A 16,246-nucleotide genomic window follows, 5' to 3' on the forward strand; every position below is an offset into this window, starting at 1 on the left:
GCGGGATTGCTGTTGGGCAGTTATTCAGCAGATGGTGGCCGTACTAAGTGGTAGATGACGATTAGGTGAGCATTTGTATGTAATTTACATAGAAAATGACATTTCTCGATCATGCGACGCATAGGCCACCACCACGAGGAGCTATCAGTCCGTTGATGATAGGGCCTTGTAAACCCCTGACGTTAATATTGAATCTACCTTGTCCCATTGCATGTAGGTGGTCAGAAAGCCATACCGGGCTTTGTCGATTAAGGTGAGGCACCAATTTAGCAAGTAGCACCGAATTCAATTGATAAGGCATTTTTCCTACGCGATGTCGACACCTACAGCATGCATTACTCGCACTTATCACAACGACTAGCGGGTGGGACATCATTCTGGTTACATCCCTTTCAATCTCGTTCAACATCAACTTTGACCCTCGAGCCTAGAGCTCTTCCCTAAGCACATGTTCACACCACTTTTGGCCTTGTCGGTATTGCCTGTACTCTATCTTTTATGGTGGATTTACGTCAGAGCTGGGTTGGGTTGCCTTACTGGAAGAACGACGACACTGTATCGAAAGAGTTCTTTTACGCAGAAATGGGCAAAATCAATTGGCGGTATCAAACCTCCCTCCCCAGGCTTTGTCAGTATCTCGAATGAACAGAATCGGGAGTCCAAATTCCCTCGACTCGGACGACCGGTGTCATCGATGAGACCAGAGTATGATGTCGTCGTCGTTGGATCTGGCTATGGTGGTGGAGTTGCCGCGAGCCGAATGGCGAGAGCTGGAAAAACCGTTGCGGTCCTAGAGTTGGGACTAGAGAGATGGCGTAGGTATACCACAATCCAAATTACGCTAACAACGGGCTGATCTGGTTGCTTCGCCGTGCAGCTGGTGAATATCCAAGCACCCTTAACGATGTCGCGCCCGAGTATCATGTTTCTGGGAACATTGGGAAAGACGTCACCACTGGAAACCCGACGGGATTGTATCATACCGTTAAAGGGGAGGGTCAGGATGTATTTATTGGGCACGGTAAATCCCCACAAGACATATATCACCCAAGTGCTGACTAGGAAAAGGTCTCGGCGGCACGTCCTTAATTAATTCGAATGTCTACCTTCGCGCTGACCCTCGAACCCTCCAAATCCGTGACTGGCCTCCAGAGATTCGCACGGACCCTTCTTCACTTGATATGTGTAGGTAGTTGACATTGGATGGCTTCGTGTTATCTTCTGACGAATTAACAGATTACGCTCGTGCCGAGAAATTGCTTCAACCTACACCGTACCCTAATGATTACCCCTCATTAAGGAAGCTCGAGGTCTTCCAACAACAAGCGAAAGCTCTGGGTCAAGGGCGCAATTTCTATCGCGTCCCGCAAACTACCTTCTTTCAAGACGGTCTCAATAATGTTGGAGTAGAGTTGAAGGGATCAACTTGCACCGGTCAAGACTGCACTGGCATCAACGATGGTTCAAAGAATTCGGTTTTGATGAACTATCTTCCTGACGCATGGAACTGGGGTGCAGAAATATTCTGTGGATGTGAGGTAAGGCATATACGAAAGGACTCAGAGAGTGGCGGGTACTTGGTTTTTTATGCTTGGCATGGAGATGGAAGGGAGTCATTTAAAGATACCTTTTATGACCAATTGATGTGGGTTCGCGCTGTGAGTACTACATGCGCTCTCCAGAAATATGGATAAATTCTAATATGATTGTAGAAAGAGCTTTGCTTCCTTGGAGCTGGTGCACTAGGGACCACCGAGATTTTGTTACGTTCCAAGGCCCATGGAATGGCAATGTCTCCACTCGTAGGGCAGAAGCTCTCGGGCAACGGAGACATTCTCAGCTTTGCGTACAATACCAACGAGATCATAAATGGGATTGGTAGCGAGAAGCCCTCGACCCCAAACCCCTGTGGTCCAACTATTACTGGCATCATTGATAACCGAGGCTCCGAGGCAGCGCCAAATGTCGAGGACGGCTATGTTATTGAGGAGGGAGCCATTCCAGAGGCTCTCGCCCCGATTATCCAAGCAATGCTGGAAACCCAAACGAGCCAAGTATATCCGAAACATTACGCCCGGTTAAGGTGCTTTCTTTCAAGATTAAAGTCGATAATTATGGGACCTTACGCAGATGGATGCAGCGTCAACAGAACACAGTCCTTCTTGGTCATGTGTCATGGCGATAATGAGGGTATCCTTACACTAGAGAACGATAAACCCCGTCTCCAGTTCCTGGGAGCTGGTAGAAGGAAGCACATGCAGTATTTGCATGGAATACTCCAGAAAGCTACAGAGGCTGTTGGTGGTGTTCTGATCAACTCCCCTCCAGTAACAGTTCATCCTCTCGGCGGAGCAAGGATGAGTTTCGATGGTACGGGTCGCCAAGGCGCTGTCAATAACATCGGACAGCTCTTCAACAGCGGTGGGGGAGAGGATGTGTATGAAGGTATTGTATGTGTAGATGGTTCAATCATTCCAACCGCACTTAGTGAGTTAGCCTTGGACAACTACTTAAGGATTATGTATTAGTGCTGACGGCATAGGCGTCAATCCTTTCGCAACAATCACCGCGCTAGCTGAGCGATCGTGCGATCTCTTGATAAAGAAGAACAATTGGACTGTCAACGAAGCTTCAAATGGAAAACTCGACCTATTCGGCAAGCCTGCTAAATCCGTTCCCATCTCAACTCTCATGTCAGATAATCTCCACGGCATAAAATCAAAAGTAAAGTCGGCCGGAATTCGCTTCTCGGAGATCATGGAAGGCAGTATCCACATTGGGACTGATATAGAAGACTTTACCACTGCTGAAAAGATAGCCAGGGGCGCCTCTAGCTCAGCTCGTCTCTGCGTCAGTGTCGACGTGCCTAACATGGATAACCTAATTGGACGGTCATTCCATACCGCTCTTGCCTCTGGAACCTTTTCCTGCGGTGCACTGTCGCAGGATCCCCTTCTAGTTACCAAGGGTCGACTTCACTTCTTCACTGTGGACGATGATGTGTCTGACGGCACCAACATTACTTATACACTGACGCTTCTCAGCACCCGAGGCGAGACGTACGTGTTGCAAGGACACAAGAAGATTGACTCAGACATAACTTTCTCCGGTCGCAAGACATGGAAGGCAACAACGACACTCTTCACCACAATCGCTCGAACAAATGGATCACTTGTAGGAAAGGGTATACTCCACATCTCAGGACAGAATTTCATCAACGAATTGCTGAGTTTTAGTCCCAGTGGCGATACCACCGGCACTGGAATGCTGCCTGTACTAGCTAGGTTTCTAGGCTTTTTTACAAGGCAGACATTGGATTACGTATTAAGCCCATTTCGACCCCTCGAGTATCCCGATACAAGCACAACAGGATATTTCCGCAAACCCACACCGGTCAAAGCGCTCGTTACTGCAGAAGACGGCGTCGAAACTGTCGTTAAGCTCTGGAAACCCACAGGCGGCGTTGCTGAACACGACATGGCGATTGTCTTCATCCCCGGGGCCTCGGTCGACGATCAAATCTTCTCTCTTCCCACCATCCCCACGAACGCCGTTGATTACTTTACCGCGCTGGGCTACAGGTGCTACATACCCGTTCTCCGCTTCGGGATCGGGGGTCCAGCGGAAGATGGCTGGACTGCGTATGATGCTCGCTTGGATGTGAAAGCTGCAATGGCGTATATCCGGGAGCAAGAAAGTGGAAGGAAGTTCTATGTGGTTTGCCATTGTTTGGGGAGTATTACCACGGCTATTGCGCTTCTGAGTGGAGAGGTAAAGAAAGAGTGGATACAAGGGATGACATGTAGTCAGGTCTTCTGCAACTTAAGATATAGTCCAGATAATGCGTTTAAAGCTGGGTCGCCGCAGTTGGTGAAAGCATATAGGGTAAGTAAACTTCAGTTTGTATACCTCCCCAGTTCAAGCACTGGAGCACACTGCCCAGCCAATTCTATTTTTAATACTAACAAAAATCTCCACAGGGACTAGCAGGAGACTGGTTCTCCTGCAGTTCCACTCCCACCTCCCCTATTATCCAATACCTCATTGACCAAATCCTGCGCTTCTACCCCATTGGCGCCTCCCGCGAAACCTGCAACTCCTCCGTCTGCCACCGCTGCAATCTAGTCTTCGGTCGCTGTTTCACACATGCCCACCTCAACCACGCCACACACCTCCACCTCGCGAATTTCTTCTCCGGCATCCATATGAACTTCCTCGAACACCTGATGGGCATGGGTGCAGAGCCACCTCACCATGTCCGGACAAACCAGCCAGAATTTAAAGACTTGGTCGTTGAGAAAGGGAACTTGGAGAGGTTGGAAGGATTGCAGATTCAGTGGTTAAGTGGTGGTGCGAATGTGGTGTTTGATCCGAGGAGTACGGCAGAGAGTTACGAGATGTTCAAGGAAAGGTTTCCGGAGGGGGAGTTTGAGAGGGTGGTGGTGCCAAGGTATGGGCATTTGGATACTTGGATGGGGAAGGGGAGTTTTAAGGATGTTTATCCGAGGGTTAGGGCACATGTGGAGAAGTGTGAGGAGGGTGGTAGAAAGGGCGAGACAGTGGAGACGACTATTGGGGAGATGGAGGTTGTGCGGCAGGAAAAGGAAGTGGGGGGTAGGAACAGGAAGTTGGGATGGTTTGGAGGGTTTGCGGGGTCTTTGAGGCTACCTAAGTAGAGAGGGATATTCTTGTGGTATCCCCCGTGTTTAGTCGGTGAGATCACGTGATGTGATGTTCCTTATACCGAGTCTGAGCTTGACAGATCGTCCCAAGGTTTGACGGCCTTATTTTCAGTTTCGAAACCTAAGATCTCAGGACCTGAAAATGTTTCCTGCCTGAACCCGGGGTCGTGCAATGTTTCAGCGTGCATGAAGACGAGGCCGTCGATCAGGAGGCTGGTCCAGGCATCGCACAAATATGTCAATGCTCGGCTGTGACGGGAGAAAATAGCACAAACACGTCCTGCAGCAGAAGAAGCAAGGAGACATGATACGAGGAAGCTCAAACGGGCTTCAGCATAGCTCATGACCGTCAAATGGCAACACAAACGCCCGGGTACCTTTATGTACCGACCGGGTCCTTGCGCTCCGCAACCACGGCTGAAACGCTTCTGCATGGTTCCATAGCTCTGTATGGCGACGTGAGTGGCGGCGATTTGTATGTGATGTGAGTTGGCGTTGTGTGGCCTCCGATGGCAAGTTGACGCCTCCACCAATCGCCAAGCACAAGTCCGGTAGGGTAAGGCGGATCGCAGCTCACATTGACTTGGAGCTGAGGGCGCACTGTGCATTCAACCTGACGTGAACAACACCTCTGCCGACAAGATTCTCACGGTGCTGCCAGCGAGGCACTGAGCACGCGTCGCATCGCAATGGCCGAGGGCGAGAGACACGGTATGGTGGATTTGGAGCGGGAGTTGACTTGCTCGGTGAGTGTGTTCCAGTTGCAGTTCCAGCTTCGGGGGGTGCGGTAGAGGGGAATGGAGGGGTGCCGGGGGCTGCTAAATTTCATATCTCGGCCGCAGAAGAAATATACTCCGCACTCTACCCGAAGACATCTCTAAGAGAGAGATAGTTGATGGTCGTGTGGTGTTGGACTCCAGCCGTCTTGCTCGCAGCCCCTACCCGCCAGCTACGATACTCTTGCTAACCCCAACCCGAGATATGTACAGATCTGCTCTACCAACCGCTTACCCTCCTTGACTGCCTCCATACCTTCTGCGGCGCCTGCTTGAAGGAGTGGTTCCAGTTCCAGGCCTCCACTGCCACGTCCATACACCCGTACACCTGCCCGTCATGTCGCGCATCGGTGCGGACCACGCAGCCCAATGCCACCGTCACCACGCTCCTCGACATGTTCGTGAAGACGAACCCGGAGAAGGGGAAATCGGACGCGGAGAAGAAAGAAGCTAGGGAGAAGTATAAACCAGGGGATAATGTGTTGCCGAAGCTGAGGAGGAGGGAAGATCCCGGTGCCGAGGAGGATCGGAGGCTGATGGAAGAGGTTCAGCAGATGAGTCTAAGGGAGGTGGGGATACCTGCATCGACGAACACGCTTGAGCCACCGAGGGAACGGAGGAGGCAGCGGAGCCAGGAGCGGAGCCAGGAGCGGGGCCAGGAATCTAGACACAGAGACAGGGAGGGCGGGCGATCCAGGAGTCGCAATCCCCCCGAAGTGCCGTCGGCTTCGAGGACCCAGGTTGTCCCTCCACGACATATCGAACATCAATCAAGTCTGCGGTCTCTGCTCAGTGCATCTGAACTCGACTCTCAAGAAATGGAGGAGGAGATTATGCGCCAGATCATGGAAGAGGGTTTGCTGGACGGCATCGATCTGAACAATATAGACGTGGCTCAGGAGGATGAGATTAGCGAAAGAATAGCCCAGGCGTATCGGAGGCGGCAGGCGTCCAGACAACGTGAAAGAAGAGACCGGAGGGAGAGACTAGTAAGAGAAAGTCGAATTGAATCATCTACATCAACTCCCGTGATACCCCAGGAGGTCCGCAGCCCTTCAGTACGAGAAGAGGAGCAGCCGCGAAGGAGACCACATGGTCGCTCAGAGAGTGGTACTTCCACCCCCCAGAATCTGCCTTCATCGAGACCTCCTGTGTCTCGGCCTGGGCTCATTGAAGCGGCGAATCAGTATAATAGAACTCATCGCAGGAGATCATCGAGTCAGGGAAGCTCGAGATCTGCCCGACGGGCAGAACGCCCGACATCGTTGACCGTCACTTCAACTAGGCAGGCTGCTCATTCTGCGAGCGAGCTTGGAGAGAGGCCGACAACATCAGAGAACGTGAATTCAAATGGACGCCGACGTTCAGACAACCAACGACGCAGTACGCTTGAGGAGCGCCAGCAGTTCCGGAACAGCCTCCAGCCCCACTCATCGTCTAACCCCAACTCTCCAAGAAGGCCAGCTTTCAACGTTCCTACTTCAGAGAGCCCTTCTGCCAGTGCGGCTATTTTAACGTCGCCCGTATCCTCCCCTCCAATCTCCTCTCCTCCAACTTCTGCGCATCCTCTGACATCGCGTCGAACCACTGATCCTACCCATGCAAGACAACCTCGACCTATCAACAATGGCGCTCCGCCAGTGTCCTCTCCCCCGCCATTCCCTCGTTCCACGACAGACCCCTCTGCACTCGAGCACCATTCGAGGGCTTCTTCAACCGTCTCAGTAGTTACGCCAACCCTCTATGCCGAGCCTCAGATCTCCTGCAATCGATGTGGGAAAGCACATATCGAGTATGAGCTACACTACAACTGCTCGCGCTGTGACAGAGGAGAGTTCAATCTTTGCTTAAACTGCTATCGTGCAGGCAAAGGCTGCAAACACTGGTACGGCTTCGGACGAGCAGCATGGCCTAAGTATGAAAAACTTGCGCCACCTAGTGGCTATCCCGTCAACTATGAACATCCTCATATCCTTATTGGCCATCGGTATCGTAGATCCTATAGCCCACTTCTGGAATCCGCTCTCACGCCTGGAGTAATGATGATAGACGACGACCCCGCGCGCCGCCTTGAATCAGGAGTGTTTTGCGATATGTGTAAAGCGTTTACAAATGCATGTTACTGGAAATGCGATTTCTGCAACGAGGGCGATTGGGGCTTCTGCAATGATTGCGTTAACCAAGGTCGACACTGCACTCACCCTTTACTCCCTATCGCTCACAAAGCACGAGAATCCATATCCAATACTACCGAACCAACTTCCTGCACGCCTTCAAGCCCGCGTCCGGAAACGAGCCATCGCGCCGGACCAATGTCCCCTGGCCTGGCACCTCCAAGCCTCGATTCTGTTCCAACAACTCCTCCATTAACCCCCAAAACCGCAAGTTTGATTCGTGGACCTGGGTTGATTACAATCGCGAACATGATCTTCAGACCCCTGACCTTTACTACGATCTGCAATATCTGCACATACCCAATCCCTCCTTCACACACCCGCTACCACTGCCCCAAATGTAACAAAGGCGACTACGACATATGCATGAGCTGCTATCACAAACTCGTCTCCTCCGGCCGCATCAGCAAAGACGATGGGATAAACGGGTGGCGTCGTTGTCTGCGTAGCCATCGCATGATCGTTGTTGGTTTCGAAGACCGGGACGGCGGCCAACGGAGGGTCGTAGTGAGGGATCTTGTCGGCGGGTTTACGCTAAGGGATGAAGAGGTCGTTGAGCCAAGATCACCAATGGGTGCGGGCGGAAGGGAAGGTAGTTCGAGTAGTCTGGTGCCCGCGCTCTCGTCCTCACAGTTGCCATTGCAGAACTGGAGTTGGAGAGATACAGATGGTTCAGTTCATAGGTACTCGAAATCTCCCGTGCAGTCCCCAAATCCTAACATCAACCCCTCCTCCGCTGTAACAGCACCTCGCTATCCTCCTGATGGTGGCATGGGACTGAGGGTTCAGGCTCTGTGGAGTTATTTCCCGGGCGAGGGCGTCGAGGATGAGCTGGGGTTTCCGAAGAATGCGGAGATTAGAGAGGTTGAGGATATCAATGGCGACTGGTTTTGGGGTGTGTATGCTGGGTGTAAGGGATTATTTCCTGGGAATTATGGGGCTGTTGTTGGCGGGTAGGATGGTGTTGATCGTGGAAAAGATTTTTAGGGAGTTGGGATTGGAATTAATTTGGGAGGATCCATTTGCTTTACGAAATCATGAGATACGACTTTGGAGATTGCATGATGCGAATCGGCATGTCAAAAGGCAAATGTGACGATGAAATGGCTATGGAATAAGTACTCTTTATGAAACTGTTTTTGCATTTAATTTGTATTTTGTTTAGCTAACACTTACCTGAGAAAGGAGAGGGAGAGGTGGAGTGAGGTCTGAAGAGCGTCCCCTATTGAAGGCCGCTGAAGAAGCGAGATACTTTCCAGAGCCTGCAGGCATGTGTTTTTATGGGAAAATTTCCCTACCTGGTCTACCCAACGCTGTTTTGCAATACCTTACCAGCCCATCATGCTACCAACCCTTCCTACCATCCCCTTCAAAACCCCTCCCTCCCGCTACCTACACTCTTACCTGCACCCCCACGGCCTTCCCGAAAGACATTGCGTAAGCAACGTCCCACCAATATTGACCTTTCTCTTCAACCCCGATATCCATCCATTCCTCTCACAGGCATTGTAAATCTCGACAAAGGCGTCGTAGAAGAAGGAGAGGGAACCCGTTGCCGGTTTGGACCAACTAACATAACAACCACGGTATCTGATATCTCGTGGAGAGTCAGGAATAGAGGCTCGATTGTTGCGGATAGCAAGCATGAATTTGCGACATTCGCCTTCCGAGGCTTGGTGCCAGCCATGGCATTCAACACTCTCGGTGTTGGCGTTGGGTTGGGGGCTTTTTCTGGAAATTTTGGTGGAAGTATTGAGAAGGGGGATTGAGGGAGGGAGGTTCGATTCGTTGAGAAGCCAGTATTGGTTGTCTCCTGAGCCGCTTAGGATGAGGGTTAGGTTGGAGTCTGGGGGATTCGGAGTATCGTGGGGAATTGAGGTAGCGAGTGTAGCTGAGATGTAGAGGAGGGTTGCGAATATGTCCTTCATGGTGTGGATATCTTGATCGAAAATCCGAGTGGGATATATCAAAGGAGAGTTGAACACGGTTGCTTGAGTGGATATAACTGTTCTGGTTGAGTAGTAGGGTCATGTATTCCATGGTCTATTGTTTTCGCATATACTAGATACTTGCCTGTTGGTTCTGTAGCATTACAAGCACTTCCCTGAAGGATGGAGAATATAAGGAAAGTGTACCCATGCCAAAGCTCGTTCTCGAATCATCTCAAGCCGTAGAAACAGCACATGTTTACTAATTATCTCATGGCAGCTCACTCAGATTGACGAATGGGAGCTCGGTATATGTTGTCTCACATAGGATAGTTATCCTAACAGTAACTAGGTGGACGTTTTCCAAGTAAATCATAGTACAGTCAGCTTAAACCTACAGTAACTCAAGGTTGCTCCTTCCTGCTATTCATCTTCTGTAGATTGAGGCTAACCTAGCTAAGAACCCATCGTTGGGGAACCTTCCTCAAACCCGCCAAAGAGCCTTGTTCTGGTGGGCAACCAACCAGCTCTTATCTCTATCCGTCTCCTGTCTTAGTGTTCTTCTTCAATTCAGGGTACGTGTTTTTTTGGTCACGATCACGAAATCCCGGACACCCAAAGGAAATGGGAACGTCAACTTGCTAAGGACCCGTGTATATGCCTCCCAGATATTGAAGACACAGGGGATCAACTGTATCAGAAGGATGCTGATCCTGCTATTATCCTTAATGCATGGATATGCGCTTGGTCCTTGAAGTGTACATGGGATAGAATCGCGAAGGAAGGCCATAAGTCTATGGGAGAAGAGAAGCAACTGAGATTAATCCTGGAGGAATGGGAGATCTTTGCTTCCTTCCGTATCCCACGCGTTGCGCTATGTGGCGAACTTCTGGAGATTGCATATGGGGTTGACGCAGGCACTTACCTAGTGTACTTTGACCGAGTGGCTATTACGGAAGATTTTTAAGGTGTTGGGAAAGTGGACCGTCCTCTGCAAGCAGCTCTGAAGCCGATTCCCTAGAGGAAGATCCTCACTTAGATTCTAGAGTAGAAGTGTAAGGGTGGGGGATATCGAAAGAATCTTATTTCCTCTAACTCATACGAAATTCATGTAGGAACACAGGAGCTAGCGTATATGTTGCGGTTGACTTAAAGTAGGAAAATAATCCGAATAGAGGCCAGAATTGATGAAGAGGCAGTGGTTCGCTGGCAGTGTACATTTGAGTATCGCAAATGGTGAATTTGACTTTTGTTACGTGAGAGGTACCAACGTGAGATACGTCATGCCAACTGCATGGACCCATGCGTGGTTATTGAAGGCATGCTGTCCATTCGGCGGGGTTAGACCGACTTTGGTGTGTCGAACCAAAGCCTACATATAACTCAATCATAGTCAGCCCTGCAAGCCTATCGTTTGGTCTGGTTGGCTTGATTTGAAACGACTCTGTTCATTGGGTTTGGAGTGATGTTGATGAGGGAATTTAGAGAGGCAAGGGGAATTGATTGGACTACGGATCCGTATATGGGGAGCTGATGGACCCGATGATATGTGGGGAGCTGAGTTGATCGATGATCCAAGCCTTCTCATTGGGCGCTACGGTGCACTTGCGCCACCTCCACTGCTACTCGTAGATACCACACGGGTACCCTACCTCAGACGAGGGCCTCGATGCCCCAATTCACATCTCTGAGGCCCATTTATTATCTAAGTTGGCGTCTAGCTTTGATACGATTGTTCCACTACTTACCGTCACAACATCTGACTTCCTATTTGGGTTAGTACGCCCATCACCTCAGGCTGCTATAGTCGCAGGGATAAGTAGTGTTAGGAAGGACTGTACCCAAGGGACGAAAATGAAGTTTAATTAGCTAATCCAATTCGCCACCATGAGGAAAAGAGACTAAAGTAACACGTTGGGCTCATCAATTTTGCCAAGATACTAACACTACTTACAACTGCGACCATAGGAGGCCCTGTCAGAGTGGACAGCATAATTGAAGGCAACTTGGAAGAGGGTTGCAGCAGAGGAACACTGCTTCATAGGAAAGGATGCTAGGCGCTTGAAGACCTGTATGGCTTTGGGAAGATCTTCCGGTCTTTCCTCATCTCGAGCCTGGTGCTACGAAGCGGATACCACTTTAAGTTTTTCCGACCGCATTTGGAAGGCTGATATTGGCGAAGCGATTAATTAAAGATCCAGCGGAACGTGCGTCTTGTATATATAAGAAGGCCAAGGGAAAGCACTAAGTAGCCTAGAAACCTCCGAACATAGGGGAAATGCAGATCCAAGGATCTTTGAGGCGCTACGAATGGTGCGCCTGTCAGCAGCATATTGATATGGAAATAGAATGAAATTGTCGAAAGAAAGCTGAGGAAACCATGACAAGAGAAACTGTTATGTCAACAGCATCCACCTTTCCCCCAGTGAAGTAGAAAACAATGTGTCCCGGAATAAGTTATAGTGGATCCGTTTCCAAAGCAGATAGCATCCTGATAATTATAAGCTTGTTCGACGTGATTTCTGACTTTGCGCAAGGCTGCTCCAGCTGTGTGCTAGCGGACCAGTGCCTTCGCTTCCATTCGTAATCTATGCGCCTTCTTACCGTCGATCAGTGGTGTCAAATGCTTAGTTTAGGTAATTTTCTACCACATTGATATCTCCGTTTGTACAAGCTCAAGAAATGTCAAAGTAGACAGACGTATGGACAGTCCGACATGACCCAGCCCGAGCCGCACGGCCGGGGAAGCCCTGCCGGCGCAACACAACACGTCTGCCTACGCAGTCGCACCCCCTCAAGCTCAACGGCTATCAAACTCAGCCCATAGAAATGTGTGTGAATGGTGCCAACGCGGAGAACGCCGCATGCTGGTGAGCCAAACCTATGTGGGACTCTGCCCAGCTCCACCCGCTGTGATTCGATGGCAGCTAGGCCACTGGCTTAGCCCACTGGGTTGGCTGATCGCCGTTGCGAATACTGTACTTAAATCTACCGCGACCATTCCTCCCACATTCTAACAGCCTTCCGCATGCCTTGAAATATTACTGTGAATTTACTGTTACCGGCTAGAGATGATATGGCCTTGGCACCCCATACTTCACCTGCCGGTGACGAACCGGTCAATTTGCTAGCGCTGGGTCAGTGAGAGGATTTGCTCTGAATATGAGGCTTGACTGATGCCATCTAGACGGTGGAGGCATTCGCGGGGTGTCGGAGTTGCTAATTCTTGACGAGATCATGCGTCGCGTTCAATGTGATTCAAACCTTGCTGAAATGCCACTACCGTGTGACTACTTCGACCTCATCGGGGGAACGAGTACGGGAGGGTAAGCCTTTCTGCCTTTCTGTTATGGATTTAAGTTCAGCACACTCTATACTGACACATGTCCCATTAGCCTCATCGCGCTTATGCTCGGCCGATTACGGATGACAACGGACGAAGCGCTTCGAACCTACAACTCCCTCGCACGTGCCATATTTTCAAAGGACAACAAAGAGCGGTTAGGCCAGGATGGTGCTTTTAAAGCCACTACGCTTCAGAACAAGGTGCAAGAGGTGGTTTCAAAGAAGGGACTAGGAGAGCTTATGCTGGATCCATCAAACGACTTGAGGAGGGGAAAGGCCTTTGTTTGTGCAGTACCTGCCAATAGCATGGCATATCCTCGACTTTTTAGGACCTATCCAGTCAGAGCACTTGCAAGTGCAAACTGTAGGATCTGGGAAGCAGCTCGTGCCACCACTGCGGCCCCTACATTTTTCAAGCATATTGCCATTGGCGGGAAGGTCAGACTAAAGAAGAGTTTATTGATGGCGGGCTTAGATGTAATAATCCGGAAATCCAGGTGTTAGAAGAGGCGCGAAACATTTTTGGCAATGACAGGTTAGTACGCTGTTTGATTAGCATCGGAACCGGCCATCCAGGGACAATCGGCTTAGCCAAGCCAGATGCCTTCCAGAAAGTTCTGCCTACAAAACTAATCAGCGTGCTCAAGGACATCGCTACTGACTGAGAGGAAACAGCGAACGGGTTGAGCGCAAGGTTCAAAGACCTTGAAAAGTTCTACTTCCGCTTTAACGTCGCTCATGGCGCTGAGGGTATCTCACTGGAAGAGTGGGATAAAATGGGAGAGCTGACAGAGCATACCAAAGCTTACATGGCAGAGGTGTCGGTATCCAAGGCTATAGATGAGGTTGTGGATATGCTGTGCAACCCAAGAGAGGTTAGGGTAACGCTAGGGAGTGTTTGTCAGTTAGTGTAGTCTTAAATGTGTTCACTAAACTTCTAAGATTTTTTACAGGTGGTGTCCCACAAGTACTAAGCATGTCTCAGCCGGTTCAGATGCGGCCGAAACCGAGTCCTAGTCCAATATTTACTCCACGCTAACTAGCATGGCCAACCTGGCATCGACGTACAGGAATCAAGGGCGATGGAAGGAGGCTGAAGAGGTGTTTGTGAAAGTGAAGGACACGAGTTTGAGGGTGCTTGGGGCCGAGCATCCAGATACGCTGGCCAACACGGCTAACCTGGCATCAACGTATAGGGATCAAGGGCGATGGAAGGAGGCTGAAGAGCTGTTTGTGAAAGTGAAGGACACGAATTTGAGGGTGCTTGGAGTCGAGCATCCAGACACTCTGACCACCATGGCGAACTTGGCATCAACATACAGGAATCAAGGGCGATGGAAGGAAGCTGAATAGCTAGAAGTGCAAGTGAAGGACACGAGTTTGAGGGTGCTTGGGATCGAGCATCCAGACACACTGACCAGTATGAGCAATCTTGCATTTACGTTCAAAGCTCAAGGCCGTAACCACAAGGCTATTTCACTCATGGAACAATGCTGCCAGCTCCTTGAACACGTCCTAGGTTCTCAGCATCCATACACAGTATTATCGTTTAAAACTATAAATCAGTGAAACTTAGAGAACAAAGAAGTTGGTACTTAAAAGATCATTTTCGGTATGCTATACGCTTAGGAGCGATATCTGGAGGTGCTTTAGGAAGTCTAGCAGTCGACATCGCCAATGCTAGCAGGGGACGGGAATATGTAAGCCTAGGTGTGATGTAGCGGAAGAGTGTTGTATTGATGCAGAGCCTCTAGGGGCAGCCATGATACATAGAGAGGCTTGTGTTTGCACCACATCCATAGTAGATAAGAGCTTAAAAATCCTAACTCTAATTATTGAATGCTTAACTACTTTTATTTTAAGCTAGCAATGATACAAGAGAGCGGTGTTATAATAGAAGAATTGGTGCGGAGTTAGAGCACGTCTAGCGTCTATTAATCAATGGGTCAACGAACCTAGTCTAGTTTTAAGTGAAAACTGCGTTATGGTTTAAATCACTACTGCAGGTAATGCTGCTAATATCTTGATATAAATTATAGCGCGTAGCCATGCAACAAGTTGCTTAGAAGTCAAAGTACCTTCAACATATACTAGACACAGAGTTTTCCGCTACACAGTGGGGGGAGGGTTATTGCACAAGGAGAGCCTTCAGGCTTCCCTTGAGGCGCCTAACTTGATTAGGTAGTCGAACTTTATGTGGTTGAGAGGGGTACTGTTGCACTTAATCTAGACCAATATCTAGACGATGAACGGGCCCTAGAGCGCGTAGTATTCATGAGGAGTCATGGCGGTTGTGGTAAGTGCCAGATACTCCATTGTATTAAATGAGGAGGGTCAGATCATTATACGCTCCCTCAGCTCTATTAGCCCTTTACATACCTCGCTTAACTAACTCCCACGCCTCCGTGAGAGCTCTCCTTAACACTATGACAAGCACAGTGAACAGAGCTGTTTTACGTCGAGCATACCTGCTTAGCAATGGACCTCTCGGAACAGCGAGGATTGATCAGTACGCAGACTCAGATAGGGCCTGTCTAAGCCAGTCCAAGCCGGTCGAATAGACAGCATGGAACCTTTCCTAATAGCGGACAGCCGCAGACGTTCAGGTTGTAATTGGTTCGGAATTCGCCCGAAGATAATCGCTTCAATTGAGTAACGAGGGAGAAACATAGACTCTCCTTTCCGAAAACGGAAATCAGGGGTTTGAAGTGCTCCATAGCTTGCGGAATGATATCCATGGCTTGTGGAAGTGATGCATGGAATGCGATGGCAATGTGGTTGAAATTATATTCATTGACGCAATTAGCAGCTGGGTCTTTCATGAGTGGTATAGGCAGGTGGATATCTATCGAGGGAGGCCGGTAAGGTGCCGACCATACCGTACGAGAGGCATATTGATTAGCACAACGCGATGCATCTAGCCAAAGTAAGTTCCGCCCACGCTGTTAGGCAACTGCACATGTACTGTTTTGAGAAAGAGGGAACGACCCTTTGTCTGCATATCAGTACGATTAGATTAAATAGTGCCAACTTTAGAATTCAGTTACTCCATTTCCAAAAATAACGCAAATCTTGGCACCATTTTCATTCCTGCTTGCGTTTCTTACCGGCCTGGTGGTGCCGTCACTGTCGGTAATTTAGATAAACATCACTGTAAGAAGCTAAAAACATGAACACTACCTGAGATGTACTCTCCGCTCGAATCTCCAACTATATTTCCCATCAAGTATCGATGGGAAGCATTAAAAGGAGAGCGAATCGTTTATTGTTCCCCGTCTCAGTAACACCTCGGCCATAGACAATCCTCCAGAGTGTCAGCTCTATAGGCGTCCAAAGGCTGG

At 49.6% G+C, this 16,246-nt stretch overlaps 6 protein-coding genes across 6 annotated transcripts; 5 read left to right on the top strand and 1 right to left on the bottom strand.

Annotated features, from left to right (window-relative positions):
- Positions 1–448: 448 nt before the first annotated feature.
- On the top strand, positions 449–4,760 carry BDR25DRAFT_364379 (FAD/NAD(P)-binding domain-containing protein; the record flags this gene model as incomplete). The annotated part of the gene is made up of 7 exons (XM_033696841.1): positions 449–815; positions 878–1,021; positions 1,069–1,185; positions 1,237–1,658; positions 1,713–2,487; positions 2,543–3,885; positions 3,981–4,760. 7 exons carry the CDS (start codon positions 449–451, stop codon positions 4,674–4,676), a joined length of 3,864 nt encoding a protein of 1,287 aa, XP_033554366.1. The 3' UTR covers positions 4,677–4,760.
- Positions 4,761–5,302: 542 nt separating this feature from the next.
- On the top strand, positions 5,303–8,891 carry BDR25DRAFT_299441 (uncharacterized protein). Its single transcript, XM_033689148.1, has 2 exons — positions 5,303–5,428; positions 5,662–8,891. The coding sequence occupies exons 1-2, from the start codon at positions 5,372–5,374 to the stop codon at positions 8,587–8,589; spliced, it is 2,985 nt and encodes a 994-aa protein (XP_033554367.1). The 5' UTR covers positions 5,303–5,371; the 3' UTR covers positions 8,590–8,891.
- On the bottom strand, positions 8,855–9,560 carry BDR25DRAFT_364381 (uncharacterized protein; the record flags this gene model as incomplete). The annotated part of the gene is made up of 2 exons (XM_033696842.1): positions 8,855–8,894; positions 9,037–9,560. 2 exons carry the CDS (start codon positions 9,558–9,560, stop codon positions 8,855–8,857), a joined length of 564 nt encoding a protein of 187 aa, XP_033554368.1.
- A 3,076-nt stretch (positions 9,561–12,636) lies between these two features.
- BDR25DRAFT_320801 (FabD/lysophospholipase-like protein) lies at positions 12,637–13,819 on the top strand (the record flags this gene model as incomplete). Its single annotated transcript, XM_033691931.1, has 5 exons — positions 12,637–12,697; positions 12,748–12,886; positions 12,956–13,343; positions 13,403–13,543; positions 13,574–13,819. The coding sequence occupies 5 exons, from the start codon at positions 12,637–12,639 to the stop codon at positions 13,817–13,819; spliced, it is 975 nt and encodes a 324-aa protein (XP_033554369.1).
- Positions 13,820–13,949: 130 nt separating this feature from the next.
- Positions 13,950–14,258, top strand: BDR25DRAFT_207324 (uncharacterized protein; the record flags this gene model as incomplete). Its single annotated transcript, XM_033684524.1, has 1 exon — positions 13,950–14,258. One exon carries the CDS (start codon positions 13,950–13,952, stop codon positions 14,256–14,258), a length of 309 nt encoding a protein of 102 aa, XP_033554370.1.
- A 1,606-nt stretch (positions 14,259–15,864) lies between these two features.
- On the top strand, positions 15,865–16,189 carry BDR25DRAFT_347883 (uncharacterized protein; the record flags this gene model as incomplete). The annotated part of the gene is made up of 3 exons (XM_033694334.1): positions 15,865–15,910; positions 15,949–16,037; positions 16,091–16,189. The coding sequence occupies 3 exons, from the start codon at positions 15,865–15,867 to the stop codon at positions 16,187–16,189; spliced, it is 234 nt and encodes a 77-aa protein (XP_033554371.1).
- Between the last annotated feature and the right edge of the window lie 57 nt (positions 16,190–16,246).

The sequence above is a fragment of the Lindgomyces ingoldianus genome (assembly GCF_010093535.1).
Source record: "Lindgomyces ingoldianus strain ATCC 200398 unplaced genomic scaffold BDR25scaffold_1, whole genome shotgun sequence".
Classification (NCBI taxonomy): domain Eukaryota; kingdom Fungi; phylum Ascomycota; class Dothideomycetes; order Pleosporales; family Lindgomycetaceae; genus Lindgomyces; species Lindgomyces ingoldianus.